The sequence below is a fragment of the Polypterus senegalus genome, chromosome 9 (assembly GCF_016835505.1).
Source record: "Polypterus senegalus isolate Bchr_013 chromosome 9, ASM1683550v1, whole genome shotgun sequence".
Lineage (NCBI taxonomy): Eukaryota > Metazoa > Chordata > Cladistia > Polypteriformes > Polypteridae > Polypterus > Polypterus senegalus.
Genome location: NC_053162.1, coordinates 177969382 through 177997071, shown reverse-complemented (window position 1 = coordinate 177997071; position 27690 = coordinate 177969382). Strand labels below are relative to the sequence as shown.

Genomic DNA, 27690 nt, shown 5'->3' with positions numbered 1-27690 from the left:
AATATCTATTGGTTAATAATGCAGTCGACATCAGACATGCACAAAGGCCCCCCCTTTGTTACTGGAGTACCTCATAGTACTGACTATCAAGTTAACCAACACACACCTTTCTACTGCAGCCTAATGAAACACATTATGCCATAAACACAGAGGACATTTCAAAAGGATGCCTGTGCTATGGACAACAACAGAGCAAGGTTCACAAACTCAGGAGCCTGAGGTTTTGTAGAAACAGTGCTAAACACGGTGCCATGTTTCTCCAAACAGTTAATCGTTGTGAATTATTTAACCAAGTAGGTGCCATGTCTCAGTACACTGGCTGAGGTTCAATTTCATCTTTTATGTCTCTTTTGTTCATTTTCGATTCTTTGATTTACTCGTGTATAAGTCGGGTCTTGAAACCCAAAAAATCGATCATAAAATCAGACCCGACTTATATGCTTGTTCAAAAATGTGACACTTAATTTTTTTTTTATTTTGTTGCCTCCTCCAATCTTGCACCAATTTCTCAGACACATTGAATTTTGCTACAGCACTTCAACGACTTTTAATTTAAAACCAGCTTCATATTTTCTTCTGTTCGAACGCTCCATCGTAGATAAGCGATGCTTTTACGATAAAGGTGTATGAGGGTATGCGATACAAAAAACACAAATCAGTGCAAACGCCGCTTCAGAATAGTTTGGGTATCACCGTGTGGTCACGTAGGCACAATATACAGAAAAAAAAGGCAGTGTGCTCTGTGGTTACTCTCTCAGGTGGGCATTAGCATGTCATAATCTCTTGGACCAATAGCGCGAGTTTTCTGCATTCGACTTATATGACCAACATTAAAAAATACCTGAAATTATACAGTAAAATCAAGCCCCAACTCATTCACAGGAGAATTTAAACGCGAGTATGTCGACTATGCAAATGTTACTTTTTTAATCATGTGCATTATTGCTGGTTTTCTTTATGTATGTAGGCTGCCCATGTTATGTTCCATGTGTGGTTTCCCCATGACGCAATGTGTGATAAGAGGTCAGCAATTTTACTGGGATGGCCTTGCTGGAAACTTACATATACCTTTTGTGCTCTTCAGAAGTTCTTACTGAGACAGAGCATTTTGTACTAATAAATCTTTTTATTTCCAAAGACTCTGTGTTCACCCTTATAGCCAGGATTTGACGGTGATATTGTCCTCCAGTAGCCATTTATTGGAAATGTTTTTGGACTATGTGCTTTGAACCACTACTACAGGGCAATCAGAGGGCTGTATAATGGCCTCTTTGATTACCACACTCTATAAATTTCTAAAGCATAGTTTCTTAAACGATGGGACGCAATTCAATTTGGATCTTGCGTTGCCCGATTCTGGTCCTCACAGAGTTGAGATTAATAAGGAAAAAGATTTATGTACGGCTTGCGATAGACTTGTGATGGTGAATCTCCAAAATTGAACCCAGGATGACTGTTGGAGGCAAAGCTCCAAGGGGATAAGAATGACAGTTGATGATGAGTCTGGGTCTTGAAAACACAAAGAAGGCAAAAATTGGGTCATGAGAAAAAAAATATTTAAGAAATACTGTTCTAGAGGACTTAGAAGTTAGCTGAGGGAGGGAAGACAGGCAAATGTAATACAGATGGAGAGTGAGCTAAGAGTCAAACCCAGGACTCTAACACTTTAAGGAAACTTTGCTTACCAGAGTGTCACGTTTTGAACTTCAGTAAACAATTGAGCAGGCTGTTGACTTACCGTGCTGTATATCCTTCCAGAGGACCCAGAATTTGGAGTTGTCTTCAAACGTGACAAGGCAGCTTTGCTTGGAAGTGCTCACCTGGCAAAAGAAAATAAAAGTTAAACTGACATGACTTGGTAGTATGACAAGAAGGGGCCACCACTGAGCCCCTAAACCCCGAGACACAACCATACAGAACTGTCCAGGATTTATTTTCCAATACCTTCACGGACCTCCAAATTATTTTCCACAACAGTATATAATACAGTATGTTCTCTTGGGGCAGAAGCCTTCTGTCCTTCCAAGCAGGCCTACCCCTCCTGGCAAGGAACTGGCACTCATCCTGGCTGGGATGCCAAACCATTCTCGTTCTTCCATTATGGCGTCTCACCCTGACAATAAACCTGCCTCCATCCTGGTCAGGATGCCAGTCCATTAAAGTTTGCACTCACAGTAGATTTGTCACAAATGAGTAGATTCAGGGTGGCATGTTGGTGCAGTGGTAGCGCTGCTGCCTCGCAGTAAGGAGACCTGGGTTTGCTTCCCGGGTCCTCCCTATGGGGAGTTTGCATGTTCTCCCCGTGTCTGCGTGGGTTTCCTCCGGGTGCTCTGGTTTCCTCCCACAGTCCAAAGACATGCAGGTTAGGTGCATTGGCAATCCTAAATTGTCCCTAGCGTGTGCTTGGTGTTTGTGTGTGTGCGCCCTGCGGTGGGCTGGCGCCCTGCCTGGGATTTGTTCCTGCCTTGTGCCCTGTGCTGGCTGGGATTGGCTCCGCAGACCTCTGTGACCCTGTGTTAGGATATAGCAGGTTGGATAATGACTGACTGACTGAGTATAGGGTGGTTCATATCTAATTATGCAACTTTTAATGCAATGCAGGAAAACAATGCAAGACAAAAGAACTGATCGAAATATATCGTAATAAACGGAAATGGACTTACATTGAATTATTTCACTGATTTTCCATGTAATGCCCCACTTGTCCTCCATTCAGTTGTGAATTCCATCAATTCATCCATCCATTATCCAACCCGCTATATCCTAACTACAGGGTCACAGGGGTCTGCTGGAGCCAATCCCAGCCAACACAGGGGGCAAGGCAGGAAACAAACCCCAGGCAGGGCGCCAGCCCACCACAGGGCGCACACACACACACCCACCCACACACTAGGGACAATTTAGAATCGCCAATTCACCTAACCTGCATGTCTTTGGACTGTGGGAGGAAACCCACGCAGACACAGGGAGAACATGCAAACTCCATGCAGGGAGGACCTGGGAAGCAAACCCAGGTCTCCCTACTGCGAGGCAGCGGCGCTACCCATTGCGCCACCATGCCACCCAGTTGTAAATTCTCTAGGTAATAAACTTAATAAGTTATAGCGTAATGAAAATTGCATAATTAGATATGGACCACCCTGTAGATTCAGGGTGTTAAATTGACTGAACTGGTTTCATTGCTTTAAACTCGGGGAAGATAAAGTGGCATCCCAGTACTGTAAAGCTGTTGACATTCCTGTCCCATAAAAGATATTTTATTGAAATACATCAAGGATTTGCCAGAGTTCCAAGTCATGAAAACTTGTACACACTCACACACACCATTTATATCAGACCAGCCTCACTAGACGTGTCATTGTTTACAGCAGCTGTGAATATCAAATCTTAAGTCATTCTCTGTATTTTTCAAAACTTAGTAATATGACAATGACATTTTCAGATTGGAAAGGTCACATATTTATGGTTAAAAAAAAAAAACGAGGTCAAAATAAAATTTATGAAAAGTCACACTGCTTTAAAAAAAAATGAAATAAAGGCAGCTTCTGATAGAAATGAGTTAATGTAAAGATATCAAGACGAGTTCATTAAAACTGCAGCCTGGTTGAATGTCAGACTAGTCAAAGGAGCAGAAATCTTCATATCGTAGATTTTATTGCATTGGCTTTGATTTCAGTTTGTCATGAATGTGCCCTTGAGTCCTACAAATCTAACAGCAGGTCTGTTTACTATTCCTTATGTTTTGTTTTTTTTTCCCTTTTTTTTTCTTTTTTAAAGAATAGTTTATTGCAGCTAGGATAAAATGGTAATGCATCCAATCAACGAAAACAGCAGCGGAGGAAAATGTGGTTTAATGAAGCACACTGTCACGCTAAGAATACTTCAGAGAGATTCTTCTCTTACAGGGAGCATGGAATATTAACAGGCAAAGAAGAAAGGCTCGCCAGACGTGTGTCATAAGAGCAGACAATTTAAATAAATAATAAAAACGCTTATAATCCTTTTGTAGAAAGCTGAAGGCAAAACTTACTTGCAAAACCCCCCTCATGCCGTCTGTGTTCTATCATCAGTTTCATTGTCTTTCTCTTTAACGTTCCCATTATGTGATTTTCCACTATGATGCCTGCTCACACTGAACACAGGGCTAGAGGAGGTTTCTCGTTTTCTTATGCCTTTGGAGTGGGACATGTCTAGGGCAAAAACAGGCCCTGAAACGTGCCTTTGGGTATGTGCACCATTCCTCTGGGAATCCCACCTACCAAGTAGGAGCTGCTGAGGAACCTGTCAATTGACCATGGAGGGCCACTCAGTTATGGATCATCTGGTGGCAAAACCCTGCTGTCTGATGGCATTTGTTACACTGGGCGCTAGAAAAGCCTGACTGAGACTACGTCCACGCTACTACATTTTCATGTAAAATCCCAGACATTACTCTCCATTTTCGGCTTCCATCCACACTACTCTGGTGTGTTTAAACCCTGAAATTGGAGACTTTTGAAATCCTCTCCAGAGTGAGAGGTGTCCAGCTGCAGTCAGGACAGTTTTAGGCCTCGGACAGATCCGAGTAAATCAGACACTATGAGGTCCATAAATTGACGCCCCTCTCCTGTTTCGCTGGTGAACTGACACCCCTCATGACGATTTCAATTCTCTTTAGTCCCTGCGCTTAAAGGTGTATTCAGAATTTATGAAACTTCTGAACTATCGGGGCCTTTCAGTTCTGCATCTGAAGCAGTTGTTTTGGTGTCATATATTAGAAACAAATTGAACAAAAAATCTTAACATTTTATATTTTACTTGGGGGGCCAAGCCCTTGGGTGCCTTCGACATCCAACCCCCCCATTGCATTATGGGAGGTTTCAAATCCCTCCAAACCTTTCGATCATTATGTGTCATTTGTGTGCGGCGCTTGATGCTTCGTGGGATACCCCAACCCTTAGATCGTCAAATCAAATGTCTAAGCTTCAAGGGGGAACACATTTACAAAATGATTGAAATTTATAAAGGTAAATTGCTCAATTTATATTTAAATTGTATGCATTTTATGTTAAAAGCATATTTATGACTGCAATTTGTTCACCCGCAGTACTGTATTTGGTTCAAAAATTAGATATTTGACTTCTTCATCTTCAGATGTGATAGGGGTACAGGGCATTAAAAAGATTGGAAACCTCTATTTTAAAGTCTGCACCAGTGCAGGATGACATAGGTGACAATTACAGGTCATCTGGTCTTGTCTGTTTTAAACTGAACACACGTGACAGGAGATTAAACATAAACAGCTACCATGGCACGGCACAGAGACTGCAATGAGAGGTGATTGTTTGTATTTGTCCAGTGTTTTAGACATGACTCTGGGTGCCTGTCCCACGAAATACAGGAGATCTTGTCACCTTAAATTTGTGACCCTCTGCGTGTCATCAACACTCCACAGGATTCTTTGAAAGGCACTATATAAAGCAGTTTTCACCATTACATAAAATACAATTCCAGCCCATTTGTCTTAGTTGTTGAATTCTTAGACCTTTTTGTAGATCAACTCTTGCTTTGTCTAGATTATTCTTCTCGATCCATCTTTAAAAGGCCTACATTAGAAACTTTGCTAAACAAAATTTGCCCATTTTTTCTCACCTCCCACCCGTTTCTATTCCAGAAGAGATATTGATCAGTCTTGGGCACTCAGACAGCATTTCTAGAATATATATATTAAAGTCCCTTCCTTTCAAAGATCCCAGAGCACAGTGGGAAATGGATCTCTTACTCAACATTTCAGAAACAGAGTGGAAGGCACAGAATTCACTCGAGCTCCATATGCTCAAAGCATTCAAATATTCAACTTAAAATCTTTTATCAAGCACATCTGTGTCGTTTAAAATGGTCCAAGATGTTTCCTGGGTGAGATTCAACCTGCGAACGTTGCAATCGAGCACCCGCTTTACTGGGCCACATGTTTTGGGCAAATACCAAATTAACATCATTCTGGGTGAAAATATGCCTATCAGGCAGCCTTGGTGTCACAATCTCTCCTAATTCATTAACAGCGGTGTTTGGTGGGCTTACCGAGGGGCTTAAAGTGGAGAAGGCCAAACAAACTGTAATTGCCTTTACTTCACTATTAGCATGTAGACTTGTCTTGCTATTCTAAGTCAGTGGGTAACTGATGTTATATACTATTTGAAATGGGAGAAAATCTAATTCTCACTTACAGGATCTGTGCAAAACCTTTTCAAAATTTGGCAGGACCTAATCAATAACATTTCAGAATAAGCAGTTGTATTGGGGGAAAAGACTAATTTCTCTCTTTACTACTCTTAACAGTTTTGCTCTGGTTGTTGGCCTTCCTCTGTTTCTCATGGGTGAGAGTTGATTTGATTTTAGTTTTGTTAAGTTTGACTTGATTGTATGGAATGTTGTATGCGTTTAATAAATGCAATAAAAAAGAAAAAAAAAAGGCGTACACTGGACTTTACTGTCCTTGAGGACAGAGTGAACTATTCTGTGACTCCTAGTGGTCCAGCGAAGGAGAAGTAGTTGGTTATGGCAGGAAATGTAGGGAGGCTATTTTTGAGTCTGGTCTTACAGATATTACTCCTTTTTTCATAAGGGTAGCTTTAATAGAGGATTTTGTGGGCTGATTGGTCTTCCTCTTTTTGACACTCTAACCACAAGATATTTTATTCATGGGTATGCCGGGTGCATCTGGAGGTCACACTTTAAGGGCTTGTAATTACATGGTTCTTATGATATAGGAGTCAACAGAGACCTCCCATTTACATTTGGCTACCTGTTTGATTTGATATATATTGATAATCCTGCTACGGATACTGTGTGACACTGAGTAAGTCACTTCACCTACCTGTGCTCCATTTGGGAAAACAAAAAAGAAAATGGAACCAATGGTATCTCAAGTCGCCAGTGTTGTGCAAGTTCACACCTCACAAGAACTCGCACAAAGTTCAGTTCACACGTATTAAAATGAATACATTCACGTTCATTGTTCACTATTTCAGTGTTGAACTTGTTCAGTTCATTTTGTATTTTTAAGGAGAATAAATGACCCGCGAGTTTACTTTTTTCAATTTTGCAGGCCTTATATTAGGCTATTACAGTGAACTTCTTGAATACAATACAATACTATGAAGACTTTTTAATTTAAATACACTTTATTGAGTTATACTCAGCAACAAATATGTATAACCATATATGCTAATGTCCTCCTGGTCCAAAAAGGCATTAAATAGATGCGAGTATCCATATAAATGACCGCTCTATTTCTAATCGTGTGACACAAATGGTTACTGTGGAACCAAAGTGTAGGTGAAATAACTTATTACGCTGCTGGTCAAAATTCGCGTCACATATCGCATGTCCAACGGGGAAAAATCTAAAGTGGCCTCGCGAAGTCCAATGTTTTCTTAAAAGCGAAAGCGGAGCTTCACCGCATGCCTGTGTCAGAGGGAATGCAGCTTAAGCACAAGCAGGCAGACACAGACAGCACTTATTTGATTTGACGTTATTCTTTCCCAAATACAAATAAATAGCAAAACATTCATACAAAATAAATATTCGTAAAAATCCACTATTTGTGTTTATCCGAGTAGCATATTTAGATTTGGCTCCACCCCTGCATTACAGGGTAAGGCACAATGTTTAATCTGGACCTAAACCAGATCCAGAATGTCACCTAAAACTGAACTAGCTCACGTTCAAGTTCTTCACTGGCAAATATGTTACGTTAAGTTCACTGTTCTTCGAAAAATGAGCTTGTCAATGAACGTGCTCTGTTGAACTACCATATATACTGTACTTGCGTTTAAGTTCTCCCGCGGATAAGTCAGGGGTTGTTTTTACCGTATAATTTCCGGTATTTTATAACGTCGGTCGTATAAGTCGAATGCGGAAAACTCACGCTATTGGTCCAAGAGATTATGATATGCTAATGCTCACCTGAGAGAGTAACCACGGAGCACACAGCCTTTTTTTTTCTATGTATTGTGACTTTGTGACCACGCAGTAATACCTCAACCATTCCGAAGTGACGTTTGCACTGTTTTGTGTTTTTTTGTATCTCACAACCTCATAAACCTTTATCGTAACAGCATCCCTTATCTACGATGGAGAGTTCGATCAGAAGAAAATATGAAGCTGGTTTTAAATGAAAAGTCCTTGAAGTGGCAAAAGAAATTGGTAACTGTGCTACTGCAAAAAAATGTGATGTGTCTGAGAAACTGGTGCGAGATTGGAGGAAGCAAGAAGATGTAAAAAAAAAAAAATAAATAAAAAAATTAAGTGTCGTATTTTTGAACGGGTGTATAAATCGGGGTCTGATTTTTATGACTGACTTCGGGTTTCAAGACTCGACTTATACACGAGTATATATGGTAGTTCATGCACAACACTGCGAGTCGCCTTGGATTAAGGCATTAGCCAAATAAGTAAATGTAAACCTTTAAGCACTGCAATTTGATGTTACAATTTTTATTTAGCTTTTGATGAAAACAAGTGAATCTTGTTTAACACCATGCTGAGTACAGATGCAGTGTAACGCTAACAATTGTCATGTGTTTTCTCTGGAGTAATCTAGCAATGATGGAGTAAAACGTTTACATCAAATATTCCATCTCTCAAGAAAGTTCTTCAGTGAACTCTGCTTCTGAAAAAGAACTTAGCAGCATATACAATACGCAAACTTGTGTAATGCATAGCCAGAAAAGGAACCGTAGCCTGTCAGAATCACCAGAGATGTGCAATATGTCTACCTTAAACATGGGGATGTGTATGCTGTGAGAAACCAAAAAAGAATTTAAAAATCATAATGAACTTTAAATACATACAAAAATGTAAAGAAAAACAATTTTTAGGTCAAATATGGATCTTGGAAGGGAAAATGTGCGACGTAGTGTCTGTTGTAAAGGAACTGTTGCAATGCACGTGTGCTATGGAAGTGCGTTTGAGGATCTCAGCCAGAGGTGGTACCAGAGGTGGGTTTGGATGAAACGGTTACTAACCTCTCTTCTTCTTCCAGCCCTAGAATGGAGGACCAGCCCACAGAGGAGCACTGACCCCTCTTCTGGATCTTCCTGAAAGTGTCACCCCTTCTCTTTAGATGAAAAGAGCTGGCATTCATTATCCGACCCTCAATTGCTGTAGCCACACAAACTCATAGAAGGAACCATTTTGGAGACTGCAAGGGAATAAACTACTTTGGTTCCTTCTTCTTGACTTTTTTATTACCCAACTTTTTTTTACTCATCACCTTGTCCTGTCTCAGTTTTCTTCACACTGTATATAAATCTAGTACCTCAGAATTTTGAAGTTTGTTTGGAAAAAAAACTACAAGAATGGTCTGGCTGCAGACCTGTAGATTTGGGCTCCTGTGTGGATTCTTTAGCCACAGGACTATGTGAGATCATTCAGGAGCGTGTGGCTAAAGGTGATAGTGACGTAGGTTTGGAAGGTCAACCTTGTGTTAGAACATTTGAACAACCTAGACAAGAAGAGGCCCTACAAAGCTCACCACTCCTGCCCATTCTTCTATAAAAAACATCAAGTCGAGTTTTGAAAGTCCCTAAAGTCCTCCTGTCTGCCACACTACCTGGTCGCTTATTCCAAGTGTCTGTGGTTCTCAGTGTAAAGAAAAGCTTCCTAATATTTGTGCGAAATTTATCCTTAACAGGTTTCATGCTGTGTCCCCGTGTTCTTGATGAACTCATTTTAAAATAACAGTCTCGATCCACTGGACTAATTCCCTTCAGAATTTTAAACTCTTCAATCATGTTATCTCTTAATCTTCTTCTTCTTAAACTCGAAAGACTCATCTCTTTTAATGTTTCATAATTCAATGGAATAGAATAATGGAAGTGATGTTGGTGTTCAGTGCTCCCGAATGCCATTTTCTTTTAATTAGGTTTCTTTGTGTGATCTTTTGTAAAACAAGTGTATGCCATTATTTTTTTATTATTAGATTTCATTTGACTAGCCAACCCGCGGCGTAGCATACGCCGCATAATCAGGCCGCTTTTTAAATGATTTTTAAGCACAGAGGAAAAAGTAAACATTTGAAAAATCCGTAATTTAATAAACCACCAAGAAAAGTAACATTGCAACAATGCACGCTACGAAGCAACATGCAATTGTCCGTGACTGAAAACCGGAGGTGCGCCTTCTCCTTCAAAAGCGAAGGACGGGGTTGAACGGCGCTCGTTCAGTACGCACTGCCCGCCCCCAACTCCCTACCTGAGTCGCTTTTGTCTGTGTACAGCCCACACGCACCTGTGAGTCACGTTGACTGTTAATTTTCCAAACACCGCCTCAGTCGGTTTCCACATTGACTTTTCATTGTTCTTTGCGGTTCTGGGTGCTTTTCTATATATAATCCACCAAGTCACCCGACCCTTACAAAGGGCAGGAACGTAATCAGTGCGAGCGTATGACCCGCACGTACTGGGAATTTCTCGTTCGTGGGGAACAATTGCAAGCCACGGTCTGCATCACAAATGCGGTTCAACGGCTTACCCACGCTGGGTAGACACACGTTGATCCATTCAGTGTAGCGCCCGTGCAGTACCGGACATACAAGTGCATCACAGACCTGTTAATGCTCAATCTCACGTGGCTGAAAGCCACTTGTCCCTCTAAGAATTTGGACGCCGACTGCTGTTGGGTCGTGTAACTATTTAGCAGGCGGGAGTCTCGTTCGTTTCGGAAATAAGCATCCAAATCGCTCCACTAAGTAAGAACTGCCATGCACCACCACCCACAGAATCGAGAAAGAGCTGTCAATCCTCTCCTTGTCCGGGCCGGGTAAGGTTTCCTATGTTGAGTCAAATGAAGCGAAAGGCTCCACGTCTGGTGGTGCCCTTCCGTCAATTCCTTTAAGTTTCAGCTTTGTAACCATACTCCCCCCCCTGAACCCAAAGACTTGGGAATGACGCCGGATCGCCTGTTGCGGGGCCTGCATTGGTGAATCAGGTGAGACGGTAATGAAACAGAGGCACAGGGCTTATTGGTTTTTAAAGACTGCTTTCTTCATTGGGTTTTAACCAATGCACGGAACGAACCAACACACAATCGTCTCAGCGGTGCACAGGCGCGGAGGGTGGAACGGGAGGAGAGGAGGACGACATCCACTCCGCTCCCTCCGTCATGCTAGTCTGCTGATTTCTCGTTCAGTATACACCGCCTGCTCAAGTGCCCACCTCCAACTCGTCACTCGAGACATTGTCGTCTTTGTACAGTGCAGATGCACCTGTGAGGCTAGGGTTGCCACCCGTCGTTTAAAATACGGAATCGTCCCGTATTTGAGAATGAAATTGCACGTTCCGTGGTCTTGGCCCCCAAGGGATGTGGCCCCCACTGCAGTATGCGTCCCTTATTTGTTTGTATTAAAAGTGGTAACCCTACCTGTGACTCACGAAGACTTTTCATTGCTCTGTGCGGTTTTGGCTGCCTTTCTACATATAATCCACCAAGACACCCGACCACGGGGTGTGTACAAAGTGCAGGAGCATCTAAGAAGATGCATATTTGTCGCGGATGCGAATTGCTGTATGTAGCGTGTAAAACAGTTTGCTATGAGCAACAGTTTCACAATGACATTTCTCCAAAAACCCGACTGACAGAAACAAACAGTTACCTGAAGCAGGAATTTCTATAACATTGAAAGAAGTGTTGTTTCCATGAAATACATTTGAAGCGGTAGCCATGGAGGGCAAAAGAATAGTCAACGTGGCTCACAGCTGGGTTTGGACCGCAGCACAGACCAAAGCTAGTGAGTAGGTGTTTGATGAGCTGTTTGATTTGGCGGGCAGTGGTCTGAGGTGCGTTCCTGAGCACGTGGGAGGAGGGGTAGAGTTTGTGGGCGGGGCTTCATTGTTCCTTTCGCATGGTTTTTCATGGTGGACGCGGTTGGTGTCGAAACCGAAAAGAATAATGAAAAGTCAACGTGGCTTAGACGTGCATGTGGACTCCTTGCACAGACGAAAGGGGCTAACTGGGTGGTCGGTGAGTTTTTGCGCCAGGGCACATGGGTAGGCAGTGTGAATGCGTTGAGAGCGAGGGTAGACCGGGCCAGTGAAAAAGGAGTGTTGGTGGGCAGGAAAACGTCTTCCGTGTTCCTGCAGGAGCATCTAAGAAGACGCATGTTTGTCACGGATGCGAATTGCTGTATGTAGTGTGTAAAACAGTTTGCTATGGTGCAAGCGGTCATGCGTTGTAACCGAAAACTCGTAGACTGCTTACTTCATTGTGTTTTAATCTCCGTTGTAAAGGAATGTTTTAAGGATCCCATGGGATACCCCTCGCAAACCATTTCACATGCTGCATATGGCGATTCACCTCCGCAAGAAACATGCCTCTATGAACAGTCAACGTAGCTCGGAGGTGCATGACATGAACATGGCATTAACCTGACCTGCACCGCATGTGGCCTCCACGACAGACGAATATAAATGACGCCACTTTTTCTGTGTCCTCGCGGCCGACTTGGTGGGCGTGGCCCTGCGAGTTGTCGTCATATCCAATGGTTATGGAGTTGGTGGGCGTGGCTCCTTCCTGCGTGCGCCATAGGTGTCTCACTTGTCGGCGGCTTAGTGAATCCACGCCCCTTCCGGCGTGCTTTTCATGGTTGTCTTGCCTTAGTGAATTATATATATAGATGTTACAATTTTTATTTAGCTTCATATTGTCAAACTTAATAATGGTAAGTTTCAAAATATAACATTGCCTGATGGAAATATTATGTGTTAAATTGGGAAACAAATAAGCCAGAAATATACATCAGATCATCTCAGCACAATGCCACTCGGCAAACTGATTAACCAGACTGTAGACATGACATACTGAGAAGTATATTCCATAACTACAGCCTACTCCCAGTCTACTGACCAATTGTGGGTGTTTTTGGGTCCCTCCCTCGCAGACATGTTCAAGTTGAGTTCTCAGTTGAATCTGTATTTCAAATGAAAAGATGTTGCCTGAACCTGGAGACAAACCTGAACCGATATATTTTCCTTCTCACTTGTGGCACAGACAAGACCATTACAGCAGCCAACAGCCAATGTCAGCATATGTACATCCCAGAAAATAGCACATAAATTATTTATTACTAGCCATGCTATCTATCAAATACATATAACAGAATAACTTAAAAACATTTGCTATCTTTTGCCCTATGTGCACTTTCAGTTACTTTCCTCGCTATTCACGTGTGTGTAAACGTCTCTTTACCGGCGCTACCTCGCTTGAGCGTGTTCCTGTAAATCCTACATCTCAGACTCTAACATCATTATCGAGGCACCTTTTTCACAACCTGTCTGCCTTTTATACTTGCCGTCTTGGAAGACTCTCCATATAACCCCCATGTTGTTTCTCCTCCTTGTGTGTCTCACACTCATACTTCTGCTTTCGCTGCATCACCAAAATCAAACTGATCAATCACACCAAAGTCAAACTGACCAATCAGATTGCTCTGAGGGGCTGGACTCACAGACCTTGGTGTATTATTATATAGTAGATTTAGTATACCTTTGTACTTGTATAGGGGGTTTTTGAGGCTGAGGGATGACCGATTAGATTGCTCAGAGGGATTGGAAACAGAGACTTTATTGTTTTAGTATATACTAGTCATTCCCCACGGCTCTGGCTGTGTAGTAGTGAAGAAGGACAAACTTTTAAAATTAATAAACAAACAGGTATCGCTATATAAGCGGAGGCAAAGTATGCTCGGAGTCAGAAAGATTTGAATGGAGGCTGGCATGTTAGTGAGGAGGGCCCCATCCGGCTCCCCACTCCAGACATCATGCTTCCCCCAACCCTCGGCCCACAGCCTCGGTCTCTCGGATTAGCGCTAATAAATCGCTCCTGCAAGTGAACTATGATACTTAGCACGAAGAAAGAATTTGCAAAATCAACCGGAATCTTCAAGCAAAGTATAGAAAAAACCCCCGATCTAAATCCGTTAAGTAGTTAACTCATAAAATGTGGACAGACATACAGACGTTGGATTTTATATATTTTCACACACGCATGATTAGGGGCCTGAATTGATGTAATTCCATGCCAGACCAGGGGTGGCGAAGTGCACAGATTCTCTCTCTCAATTCCTTGCAGACCATTCTCAGGAAATCCTGCCTGGTTCTGGGGCAAACAACGATGTCACTTCCGGTTCCAGTCCTGATGACATCACATCCTCTGCAAGCATATAAAAGCCGCCATCTTAAGACAATAGTCAGTTCTGTTTTGGACTCAGTCGTGTGAACATGTTTGTTCTTTTTGATAGACTTTGCAGCCAGGAAATATTATATGGGTGGCTGCCCCAAACCTTCCCAATGTGATCCGGACTGGTAACTTGAAGGTTGCCAGTTCGAATCCAGGTAGTGACAGAAGGAATGATACACCATTGGGCCCTTGAGCAAGGCCCTTAACCTGCAATTGCTCCAGGGGGCTGTACAAATGACTGACCCTGTGCTCTGACCCCAAATAAACTCACTGGAGAGTAAGTTGGGGTGTGAGAAAAAAGACAGATTCCTAAAACCAGAAATTTTAAATGGCGAATAAAAGATAAAAAAAAAAATGAATGCATTATGCATTTTGACTGATATGATGGTGATAATAATTTAATAATGCCATTTAGTTGGACAAATTACATACACTGCCCCAGTAGTAGGGTATTGTACCATATTAGCCATTATGGATTCAATGAGACATTAAGCAAAATGACACCTTGTATTGGCAAACTGAACGAACAGACATACAGACAGATATGTGAAAGACACTATATAATAGATAGATAGATAGATAGATAGATAGATAGATAGATAGATAGATAGATAGATAGATAGATAGATAGATAGATAATCCCAAGGGGAAATTCACATACTGCAGCAGCAGCATACTGACAAAAAACAACATTACAGAGTGATAAAAATGCATGTATAACAGACAATAACTTTGTATAATGTTAACGTTTACCCCCCCGGGTGGAACTAAAGAATCGCACTGTGTGGGGGAGGAATGATCTCCTCAGTCTGTCAGTGGAGCAGGATGGTGACAGCAGTCTGTCGCTGAAGCTGCTCCTCTGTCTGGAGATGATCCTGTTCAGTGGATTCTCCATGATTGACAGGAGTCTGCTCAGCGCCCGTCACTCTGCCACGGATGTCAAACTGTCCAGCTTCATGGCTACAATAGAGCCTGTCTTCCTCACCAGTTTGTCAAGTCGTGAGGCGTCCTTCTTCTTTATGCTGCCTTCCTAGCAGACCACCGCGTAGAAGAGGGCGCTCGCCACAACTGTCTGATAGAACATCTGCAGCATCTTATTACAGATGTTGAAGGACGCCAGTCTTCTAAGGAAGTATAGTCGGCTCTCTCCTCTCTTGCACAGAGCATCAGTATTGGCAGTCCAGTCCATTTTATCATCCAGCTGCACTCCCAGGTATTTATAGGTCTGCACCCTCAGCACACAGATTACAGTATGCAAGCTTTTGAAGCAACTCAGGCCCCTTCTACGGACAACCTACCTGAAGAATGGGCTTGAGGTGCCTTGAAAGCTTGCATATTGTAATCTTTTCAGTTAGCCAATAAAAGGTATCACTTCACTTTGCATCTACACTGTCCTAATAATACAGTTTTCCTGTGTCCATTTTCCAGGTCTTTACTTAATTTAAACAAAATGTATGTTTTAAAAAATTGTGTTGATTTTTGATCAACATACAAATCTAAGAATTGCTGTCCTCATGAACTGGAAATGAACTGATCTTTTTTCCACCCTTAGTACTGAGCAAGGAAGGGGCAGTGTGATTGTACTCTTCCTGAGTGAGTGAATTAGTCAGTTGCTAACCAAACATCAGAAATGAATGAGGCTGGGGGGGGTAACATCCTCCAGAATGCAGGCACGTAACATTCAGGTGCCCAGACTGGATATTGCTCAAGCCTTGGCTTCACCTCGACATCCTGGGGTGCAGACAAAAATGATAGCATGTCGCTATTGTATGCCCACTCTAAAACTGACTCAGCTTAATTTTAAGTGGGTAAAAAATAATTCACGCCTGGCATTAACAGCAATAAATAGCACAACAACAGTGCAACTCCAGGACCCCAAAACACTACAGCGAATATACCATCAAGTCTACAAAGCCCACAAAGGCAGAATTGGCAAACTCCCCCAAGCCCTCAAATAAATATATGAACAATCATGGGATGGATAATAAACAGGAAGAATCTGAGTCTCCAAGAATGAAAATCCACCACCTGGCAAACACACTGTCACGATGTTCTTTGCTTTCCACACAAAGGCAAAAAGTTTCTCCTTTCCTAAAAATCACATTTCACAACTTTAATAAGATAATGAAATGTGTACACTTCCAACAAGAATCATCTGTGTGATGTCAAGTCTGAAGCCCAGGCGTGGACACATCTAATTTCATCCGCGCTGTTTCAGGCCTGAAGCCTGGGGTGTGAATGATGCCGCCCACAGCATCTGCCAAGTTGCTCCTCAGCTCTTATGTCTTGTCACGTTACTGGATCAGAAGGAGGTCAAGAGACTTGATGAATCATATCTGAGATTTGGTGAACACGTTTTGCAGCCTGAATCTGTGCAATCTGTTCGAAACAGACTTTATAGAGTGACTCATGGGGCTCATTTATTTATTTATTTATAATTTTCCAAATGTAAATTTACAGAAATAAATTGTACTGTCTGGCTCACACTCTCAGCCACAGGTTGCACGGCTGTGTGTCATCACGAGTTGAGCCGCAGTGGGCTAAGATCTGAAAGAGGCCAATGAGGAATTAAAACTAGAATAACATGAAATGAGCATATTAACTTGTCAGTATGGGCAACCATGTGCTACAAGGGGGTGACAGATAAAATAATTAGTTGGAGTGCTTAATGTGGAGTGATCTGGCAGGCCTTCGTTCCTACCCTGTTCAGAGGAGAAGGCGGGACACCCAAGAACACATTTGGTATGAGTTACTGGTTATGGTGTTCATTGCAGGGATTCATAAGCACAGGCCCTCTTTTTGAATGAGGCAAGTACAGGGAGGACCTAGCCGGCTAGAGACAGCCATTAAGATGTTCTACTGACAGTCTCACTTAATTTACAATTAATGTCTACAGTGATACCTCACATTGCACCTCCACCTCACACTTTTGGGCCGGACAGACACACACACTTCCACGCGTAGACATTTATATATAAGATGACACATGCATTTTCTGACAATTTCAGCACACCATAATACTCAGTTATCTTATTTTACCCAGTACCACCAGTTTGCCAAAAGAATGCTTCTTTGTAGTTCATCGCAACATGCCAACATATGGCTATGATGAATTATTTATAAATTTTGCCAGACAATACCAACATAGCCCAGTAAACCGTTATCTGTTTTGCCTGATAATACCAATATGCCCAAACTGAAAGTTGTCTCCGTGCCTCAGTCGACAATCCTAACATAAAATATCAATTACTTATTCCCATAAATTACAAGACCATCCCAACATGCTCTGGTTCTCAACTGTCCACATGTCCTTCACTGATAATGCCAGCATGTCCTAGCTAGGGATGCTCTGATCAGGTATTTTAAGGCTGATACCGATCACCGATTTTATGTTACATGATTGGTGATTTCTGACACCGATTCAGATTTTTTTCCCCCTCTATCCCTTAAAAAATCTTTTTACACTAAGCTTCTGTATAACCAGATGCACAGAAGTCTTATGTCCTATATTAAAGTGTATTTTTATAATTAAACTGTTGACCACAGATGTTAACTGTTCATTGTTTATTAACAAAATTAAATTCTGTAAGCTTATTGTTCCGTGACCATGAAAATAATATAACAAACAAAACTTTACTTTAAATACATACAAATAAAATATGTACAAAAATATTTACCCTTAATACATATGGAAAAAAAGAAGATAAAATGCTTCTCATAATTACAACCTGTCAAATTGTTTATTTTTTTCTGTAATGTACCTATCTGAAACAAAGTTTATGAAAAAAAGCAGTTTTCACCATTTTTCTAACAAAAAAAAAAATGATACATATTGTGACATGCATGTACATAGGGGACAGTTTAAGGGCTCGGATAAATGTAATCTTCTCCCAGAACGCCAGAGGGTGCTGTCAACTAATGCCTTTGCTCTTCCTCTTTCTGCAGACTGGAAGATTGACAATCATGAGAGCTCTGATGTCACTTCCAGTTTCCGCCCACCTGGACCAGCCTCTTCCTGCCAAGAACCTTCATCAGCAAAAACAACGCTATCTTAGCCAGTCTATGTTGGAGATTCACATTGTCACAACATTTCTTTTTCAATGCGCTATACCTCGTGTTTAATTTGAATATATGGGGTTAGCCTTCTTGGTGCCCCAAAGATTTATCATCTCTTTTTGCATCTTTGTTACTCATAGATATATGAGTATATGTATATGTTATATAGTACCTGCCAAAGAATACACTTTTTTTTTACCCATTTGGGCTCATGAGGTGAATGGGCTTTTACTTTCCTCTTGCGGGGATCGAACCTCAGACATCAGCACATGAAGGCAAAACACATGTCGTGTAGTCTTTGTATTATTTGGCAGGTACCATATAACATGTCTATGATCTACTTCTTGCATCTGAGAGGACGTGGCGGATGTCTGCCAGCTAAACCACACGCGTTATCTGGTAGGTAACCACCCAAATATCAGATTGTGATCAGACCTTTGCAAATTATACAATATAAAGTATACTGTATATACACAAACACACACACACACACTCAATTGATTGGTATTGGCAATTAAATATAGCTTAAACATAAGTACACCTGCACTTATAGGTTTTAATCATTACATTAATTGCATGACAACTTTTTTCAATGTAAAAGTATACATTTACTACATTAATATACAGGCATGTGTGTTTTTCTTCAGTATATCAGCTAGACAGTCATAATTCTTGAGGTGTAATTATAAATATGGATTGCCATTTTAATAGTGCAGTATTTGTTTCTTACCAAAACCTATTCTGTATGACACACAACAACAAAAAATAAACACAGTACAAATCTTTAAAATAGACACATAAGTTGTTTATCAAGAAGACACAAAACTAACATGCTTAACGGGAAAGTAAGTAAGAGACACATTTTCCTGTTAGGCTAACAAGTCTATTATTTACTAAGCAGCAATTTCAAATCAGTCTTAATCTTTTCTTTTCCCAATTGAAAAGGTAAGCTGCTGCACTTAAAACAAGCTTGCTGTCCAAACTCAAGTGGTGTCTGTTTTGATTCAAAGGACACAATAAAAACATCTGAATTCTTTAAAGCAGCTTTTCTTGCCATTTGTCTAACTGCACAGGTTCACTTCTCCAGTTCCTTTTACTCAGCTTATTACTCCACTTTCATTAACGCGTGAATAATATTCCAGTTGTCTGTGGCTCTCTGCTAAAACAATCCTTGACTTTGCTTTGTTTACACTACTGGCAGTTTGGTGCAAAAAAAAAAAAAAAAAACATAATACTTGCGTCGTAAAGGAACACTGCAATTAAATTATTATAAATGCCTAGAAAAGGAGGGCTGAAAAGATCGTTTTTTGTGATTGGCCAATTTACAGATCACTGATCAACTCTTTTTTAGTAAAAATCAGACGATTTAGATCAGTGGCAAATCGATCAGAGCAGCTCTAGTCCTAGCATTCATGTATCTCCATATTTTACCTGACAGAGCCAACATAAACCAGCAATTAGCTGTCACTATCTCTTACCTGAAAATCCTAATGCTAGTTATTGGGGAGAATGATGTCCAACACAATGATAGTTTAGCACACCCTGACTAGAGCTGCTGAACAGCTGTGCATACTGCATCTCTGCTTGGCAGTCATTTGTATAAAAACATAACCATTATAATAACTATGAACAATTACTAACCCTCCTCTGTTCTGTTTCTCTTCTCAGTATCCTGCTATCCCACCTGGTGCCACAGCCCCACTGCCCAGTTGTTTTCCTGCCCATGAAAAAAACACACAGGAATACGGGGATAGCCTTGGAATCAACAGATAGAAAGATTCTGTCATTAGATTTTTTTCGGCTCAGCATTGACTCCTTTGTAGAATACCCATAAGGGGATGGGTGGGCAGTCAATTGTCCAAGGTCCTCAGGAGTTTGACTGCATCTGACTTTGTCTTTAACTTTTTCTGTTATATCTGACCGTGGACTCTCCACGGATTTATTTTGTTCAGGGATGATGCTGACTGGTGATTGTGTTTTTATCTCCACCAACAAATGATATTTCATCAATTAACTACAAGACAGAAAGTCCTGGGCTCCATTTATGTTAATCAGTTTCAAATTTCTTTGCGTCTTTGTGTACTCATTACATAATTAGTAAAGTTTGTAATTGTATTTTACCTAAAACCTTGACATAGTGCTCTGTGCATGTAGTGAAGAGCACCACATGAAAATAAACTGAATTGAATCCCAACACACCAAATTAATGAAATATTCCAATATTTTACTTCATAGTACCAGAACATTCCTGTAATTACATGTCTACATGACCGATGTACAAGAGCCAGTACGTCCCAGCAAAAATTCTAAGAGCGCTAAGAACCACAGCCAAGTAGGAGCGAACCTGGAATCAGGTTCCAGTTCAACACAACAAAACCCAAGTAATCGATTGTCCCTATATTTTAATTTGACAGTACCAGGATGTCAGTTGACCACATGATATTGACATGATGTCTCAGTAATCAGATATCTTTGTGTTTTAACTGACAATGTAAGTTGCTATTATGTCTTACCAAAAGATTCCATAATTAATTATTCCCATATATTAATGACAATAGACAAGCATCTGTAATCAGTTGCTCTCATAACAACTATGCCAATTTTTTGTAGTAATCAGTTGTCTCCCTGCCTTACCCAGCTATGCAAACATACCCCAATTACCAATTGCTCCCATACTTTAACCAACCATGATAGCATTCACCAGTAATCAGCCTTTGCATGAGTTATCTAAAAATGTAAACTAGCCATATATATGATGCCTCATGTCCACAGGTAGCATATCGGTCTTATGTTGTTGCTAATGCATGCAGGTGTTTATCTGCATTCACGTCAGGCCTAAGAATAAACTACACATATTAGTTGTTGAGCTACACTCACTCCCTAGCTAAAGTCAAAATAAGACAGTTTCAGTGTCAGCAGTTACTAAATGGCTTCCACACTGCAGGTACTCTGTTGCCCTTGATTTTATGCTGGCCGATAACATGAGAACGACTGTGACGAGAAAATGCTATTCAGACCAAAAAGCTCATCCATGCCATTCATCTTGATTGTCCAAAAATTCACAGAGTCAAGTTTTGAAGGTCTCTAAAGTCTTACTCTCCAACACACTACTTGCTTGTTTATTCCATTATGTCTGTGGTTCTTTGCACGAAGAAAAACTTTACATTTCCTGACATTCCTGATCGGGGCACCACCAGTGCAGAGCTCGCTCAGGAATGACAGAAGGCAGGTGTGAGTGAGGCGAAGACTTTTGGAGGATGGCCTAGTGGGTGTCAAGAAGAGCAGCAAAGAAGCCAAGAAAAACATCAGGGACAGACTGATATTCTGCAAAAGGTACAGGGATTGGACTGCTGAAAACTGCTGGGGTCAAGTAATTTTCTCTGATGAATCCCCTTTCCAATTGTTCGGAGCATCCGGAAAAAAGAAAAGGTGAGTTCTACCATCAGTCCTGCGTCATGCCAACAGTAAAGCAACCTGGGACCATTCATGTCAGCCAAGGTAGTGGGCACACTCACGATGTGGCCTAAGAACACAGCCGTGAATAAAGGATGGGACCAAAACATCCTCCGAGAGCAACTTCTCCCAACCATCCAAAAACAGTTTGGTGACCAACAATGATGGAGCACCGGACCATAAGGCAAAAGTGAGAACTAAGTGGCTCGGGAACAAAACATCAAAATTTTGGGTCCATGGCCAGGAAACTCTGCAAACCTTAATCCCATTGAGAACGACCTGACAGGAAAATTCCATTAAGGCTAACATTCGTGCCGTTCATCTTGATTGTCCAGAATTACACAGAATCAAGTTTTGAAGGTCTCTAGAGTCTTACTCTCTACCACACTACTTGCTTGTTTATTTGATTGTTTCTGTGGTTCTTTGCATGAAGAAGAACTTTCTAACGCTTGAGCGAAATCTGCCCTTAATAAGTTTCCAAACCGTGTCCATGTGTTTTTGTTGCAGAATTTATGTTAAACTAACAATTGGGATCTACTGGACTAATTCTCTTCATAACTGCATACAATTCAATCATGTAACTTCTTAATCTAAGCTTGCTTTAACTAAAACTCATTCAATCTCTCTAAAATAGCTCATACCACTTACTCCCAGAATCAACCTAATTGCTCCCATTTGGACTTTCACTAAAGCTGCTGATACCTTTTTAAAATATGGAGACTAAAACTGAACACTGTACTCACATGTGAGAACAGTACAACAATCCAGACGAGGACAGGCCATTCATCCCAACAAAGCTTGCCAGTCCTATCCACTTATTTCTTCTAAAAAAATATCACATTGAGTTTTGAAATATCTTACTGTCTACCACACTACTTGGTCGCTTATTCCAAGTATCTAAGGTTCTCTGTGTAAAGAAAAAACTTCCTAATGTTTGTGCGAAATTTACCCGTTGCAAGTTTCCAGCTGTGTCCCCGTGTTCTTGATGAACTCATTTTAAAGTCAGAGTCTCGATCCACTGGACTAATCCCGTCATCATTTTAAACACTTCAGTCAGGTCTCCTCTTAATCGCTGAAAAGGCTTAGCTCCTTTAATCTTTCCACATACCCTGTAGCCCCTGAATCAGCCTTGTCACTCTTCTCTGGACCTTTTCTATGTCCTTTTTGTAGCATGAACACTCGGGAAGTCGATAGCTTAGGGTCCACTACGCCTCCTAAATACTTCTCATAAGGTGGACTCTCGATTTTCAGACCTCCCATTGTGTATTTAAACCTCACATTTTTACTTCCTATGTGTAATTCTTTACATTTACTGACATTAAATTTCATCTGCCACAAATCTGCCTAAGCCAGTATGCTGTCCAAATCCTTCTGTAATGATTTAACGGATTCCAAATTATCTGCCAATCCACCTATCTTGGCATCATCTGCAAACTTAACCAGCTTATTAATTATATTCCTATCCAGTGAGGCCTCCCTAGTGCGTTACATAAAACTTAAATATAACCTCGTTCGACTTATAACTGAACTTACCTGTTAGCTTTCTTGATCACTTCTGTCCACTGTCTAGATGTAGACAGTGTTGAGTTCACTATGACTCCCAGGTCCTTCTCTTCTAAGTAGTGAAGAGCAGCAAAATTCATTTTTTGCAGAGAACTCCCACATAGAAGTGGGAACAGTTGAAGAGGAAGAAGAAGAAAAAGAGCGGTGGCCCTAGGACTGACTCCTAGGGACACCACTCTTAACATTACCTAATTCTGAAAAAGTTCCCCTCACTACAATTCTTTGCTTCGTAAAAGTTTGGACCAATCTTGTTCCCACCTACACACAGCACTGTAAATTCCCACTTTATTTAGTTTGATCACAACCCTTTAGCTCTCCATCTTATTAAAAGACTAATGTCATATGCACCTCTCTGGTGATTTGCTTTTGTTGCTTCCTTATATATTACCATGATATTAGTGAAACACAACCTTCCCTGTCTGAACTCATATTGATATTTGCTAATACACCTGTTCTAGACATGGGCTGCTCGATCTTTTCCTTAATTATTGTTCCTACTGGTCCTGCTCTCTACTAGAAAAGTCAAGGCGCCACTGATCTAGTAATCTGTGTAAGGTCAGCAGCCCTACAGAAGAGTGTAACAAAACCTCTAGGGCTAAGAACTGTCCCAGGATAAGCGTCAGCTGTCTCAGGCCAGGTGCAAGGCTGGGTGGGAGTCTCCACACTGCCAGCTTTTTTCCATTGTTAATGTTAGCTCTTTATGAGCAGCTCTAGTTGGTCACAATTAGGCTCTGACTGATCTCAAAAATTCCTTTCCATGGAGACCTTTTGTATGACAGCTTTTGTGCCCCCAGACAGACACCCCTAATGGATTAGTGGCCTACAGCTCCCGCAGAGATGAGAGAGAAGCGAAACTTAATTTAATAAGGCTATGTTCATTTCAGTGTAATCTGCTCTGATTTAATTGCTCCTGTTGGAGAATTAGTTAATTACACAGCTTAATCTGAAAAGCTTAGCTGCCAAGTCGAACAGAAATAGTTTTATATAATAAAGTGACTCAGAGCCGGCTGACTCAGTGGAACAAGTCGTTTAAGGGGCGTCCTCGGCCCGACTTGTAAACGTCCTACACATATATCTGCTCTCTTAAGAGAGTGAAGCGACCGGCATGACATTAGTAAAATAATGTTTCAGATTAGCTCAGCCTCCACTCACACTGTCACCTCGCATTATGTACATACAGGACAGGATATCCATTCCCAACTTTTCTTTAATCCACCAGTATATGAATGGTAAAGACCATCAGTCATATTATCCTTTTATATAGACCAGAGCCAGCAGTCTGCTACACCTTGCCCTCTGAATCAGTCCTAGACAGTACAAAACCGTTTGTCCACCAACGCAGGACAGACCTAGTCCAACAGGGTAACCAGTCAGTGTAAGGGGCAGCAACATCTCCTGGCCAATAGAGGGCACTGCTGTGGTGTGAAATTTTGTATATGCGTTGATAGATATTTTGTATTTTGTCTTAATATGTAACTTAGACAAAGCAATGTAATATTAGTGCTATATCATTGATAAGAACTGCAATGGGTTGATGCCCCCCTCTTTAGGACTGAGTCGGGTGAAGCGCTTAAAACCAGATTGGCAAGGGATTCTCTGCAGGACTTTCTCAATCAATCTCTACAAGAAAGCCAGACTACCTAGCTGGCAAGCATCAGCTTAACAAATGGTATTGGGGGCAGGTGTGAAGCCCATTGTGTCACACAGGAATTCTGCTGGTCTAAAGTGGGCTTTTTGGTTTTAAATCAGAAGCCTTTGAGTACCACGACACCCTATTGGCTGTAGGGTTTGGACAGAGAATGTATAAATTTGCTTGCTTTACTCCCCCCCTACTCTCTTACACCATCATGATAGAGAAGCATCTCACACACCATTTCCATGAAAAGGACAACACAATGAAGAGCACAGCTTGGCAGCCATATTAACAGAGGCATGCGTCCAGTTCTGTGGAAAGCTGACCAAAAATGATGTCTTAACCAGAGACATTTTAAGTAACTAACATGTCTGTGTGCCGCCATCACCATTTATCAGGTTGTATGGTTGCTAATATTCACTTGTACTTTTTTATTGTTATTATTAACAATAATATCCCTCTATTATAAAAAAAAAAAATCTTAAGATGAGACTAGACTATTGCCAAGAGAGAAGTCCCGCCCTTGTCTCAACCATTTCCGGTTAATGGCCCACGCCCGCGGTCCTCTCACCTCTCATTTGTGTGAATGCTTTTGACAGACACAGTTCTCAGCTCTTATTAATTTTTACGTTTTCCTCTCTAAGTTCCCAATAAAAGACTTATTATGTCCAAATCTTATTGAAGAATTTCATCCTGAAGGGTTATCAACAAAAGAAATGAGTACAGGTGCAATCCTTGCACTGAGAAACGATGAGATCAAACGAATTAATGCGAAAATTATCGATCGGTTAGACTGCAAATTGGTTAAATACGTATCAATAGACTCTGCTGAAACAGTTGGTGGTGATGGTGTGGAAGATGAAAACATCAACATACAATATCACGGAGAATATCTACAACTGCTAGCACCGTCTGGTCGAATTAATGTAGAAAGAAGGATGTATGGTAATGATATTGCGTAATTTATGTCTGAGTGATGAGCTACGTAATAGGACAAGATTAGCTGTATTCAAAATTGGTCGAACAATTCTGACATGTGAAATCTGAACAGGCGACAAGAAAGGTAATGTAGTACATCTTCTCGGGATAACATTAGACACCAAAGGAGATCTTGATATGCCATTCATATTAAAACATTTACAGTTTCTTGTTAAAATAGCTTTTGCTATGACAACTAACAGATCACAGGGACAAACATTTAAAGACAGAGAAAGAAACGATATTCACTCACAGTCAGCTACATACATTGCATTGTCACGATGTAAGCCCAAACACGGAAGCAAAATTCAATGCGATATTGACAAAAAATTAATTCCAAATATTGTTTTTACTGATGTTTTACAGTAAAAGTATAGATTTAAAAAGTATTTGTGTGTTAATTTCAAAGCCAAACAGAACAAAAATGTATAACGTAATGAATAACTCTAACGCAACATAAAACATAATTTTCTTTCAATTTATTATGTTTTACTATTGTTAATTACACGTTGTAATGTAAAATAATTAGTTCTATTATGCATATGTAACAATTCCCACGAAATTAACAATCTGTTTAAATTGTACATCCGCTTCACCATACACGAGCGGCAGAAGTGGTGGGCACTAGGGGTTGGCGAGCGAAGGGAGCAGGGGAAAGAGACCCCTAGTTATCAATAATACATTATTTAAAGTGTAACTTAATTCCTGTGGGTCTTTTACTACACCTAATTGCCTGAAGTTATAAATGTAGAGGGGAAGGTGGGGAGAAGTCATATACTACAATACCTTATAAACAGTGGTATGTCTGTGTGATATGATACAGGAGAAAGTAGGGTGAAATGACACCTTTTATCGGCTAACTAAATAGATTACAAATGCAGTCTTTCAAGGCAGCTAAGGCCCTTCATCAGGCAAGTTGTAGGGGTGAAGGGGCCTTAGCTGCCTTGAAAGCTTGCATTTGTAATCTACTGTATTCAGTTAGCCAATAAAAGGTGTCATTTCACCGTACTTTCTCCTGTATCAGTCTATGGCTAACAAGGTACAACACTCTACTGTGAGAAATGAGGCATTCTGACAAAGGATACACATTAATAATACAAAAAGGAAAAGCAGAGTAATAGAGAACTCTAACAAGACAAAACAGGCACCCAATCTCAGAAGAGCACGTCCGAGACCATGCTGGTTCCAGTATTAGTGCAGGCAGCCGGAGAGCTGCATTGAACTCCCAATACTTCAATATTGTGGTTCCAAAACTTAGTCCTGGGGACCCACTGTGGCTGCAGGGTTTTTTTCCAATTAACCTTTGTTTTTAAACTAATTATGTAAGCTGTTAATTGCCAGTGTCTGTGTTTTAGGGTCAATGTGCAGTAGAAAATCAAAAAACTGAGAGGGTTAAAAATAAACAGGAAAAAGACAGAATATATGATGCTTAATGATAACCAGAATCCAAAAGTTAGTCTGCAGGAATAGATGTTGAATAGCTTGGATAGGTTTAAATAGCTAGGATTAGTGGTAGCCCAAGATGGAGAATTAAATGTAGAGATCACCCACAGAGTGCAGTGTGGATGGAACAGTTGGAAGAACGTATCAGCAGTATTGTGTGATGGAAGAGTTACGGTGAAGTTTAAAGGTGATGTTTTTAAGATTGTGGTAAGACCAGCAATGATGAATGGAGCTGAGACAAGGGCAGTAAAAGGGAGCCAACATGAGAATGTTGAGATGGATGTGTGGAGATTCATAGAAAGACAGAATAAGAAATGAGAGCAAAAGTGTGAGAGAAATCTAAGGAA

The 27690-nt window shown here is 40.9% G+C and overlaps 1 protein-coding gene across 2 annotated transcripts in view; it reads right to left on the bottom strand.

Moving 5' to 3' along the window:
• The window catches only part of phf19 (PHD finger protein 19), a 158763-nt gene that overhangs the window by 91577 nt on the left and 39496 nt on the right, over positions 1-27690 (bottom strand). For both annotated transcript variants that reach the window (XM_039764401.1, XM_039764402.1), the window contains exon 3: positions 1739-1820. In XM_039764401.1, coding sequence (XP_039620335.1) covers positions 1739-1820 — 82 coding nt within the window. The remainder of the gene's footprint in view (positions 1-1738; positions 1821-27690) is intronic.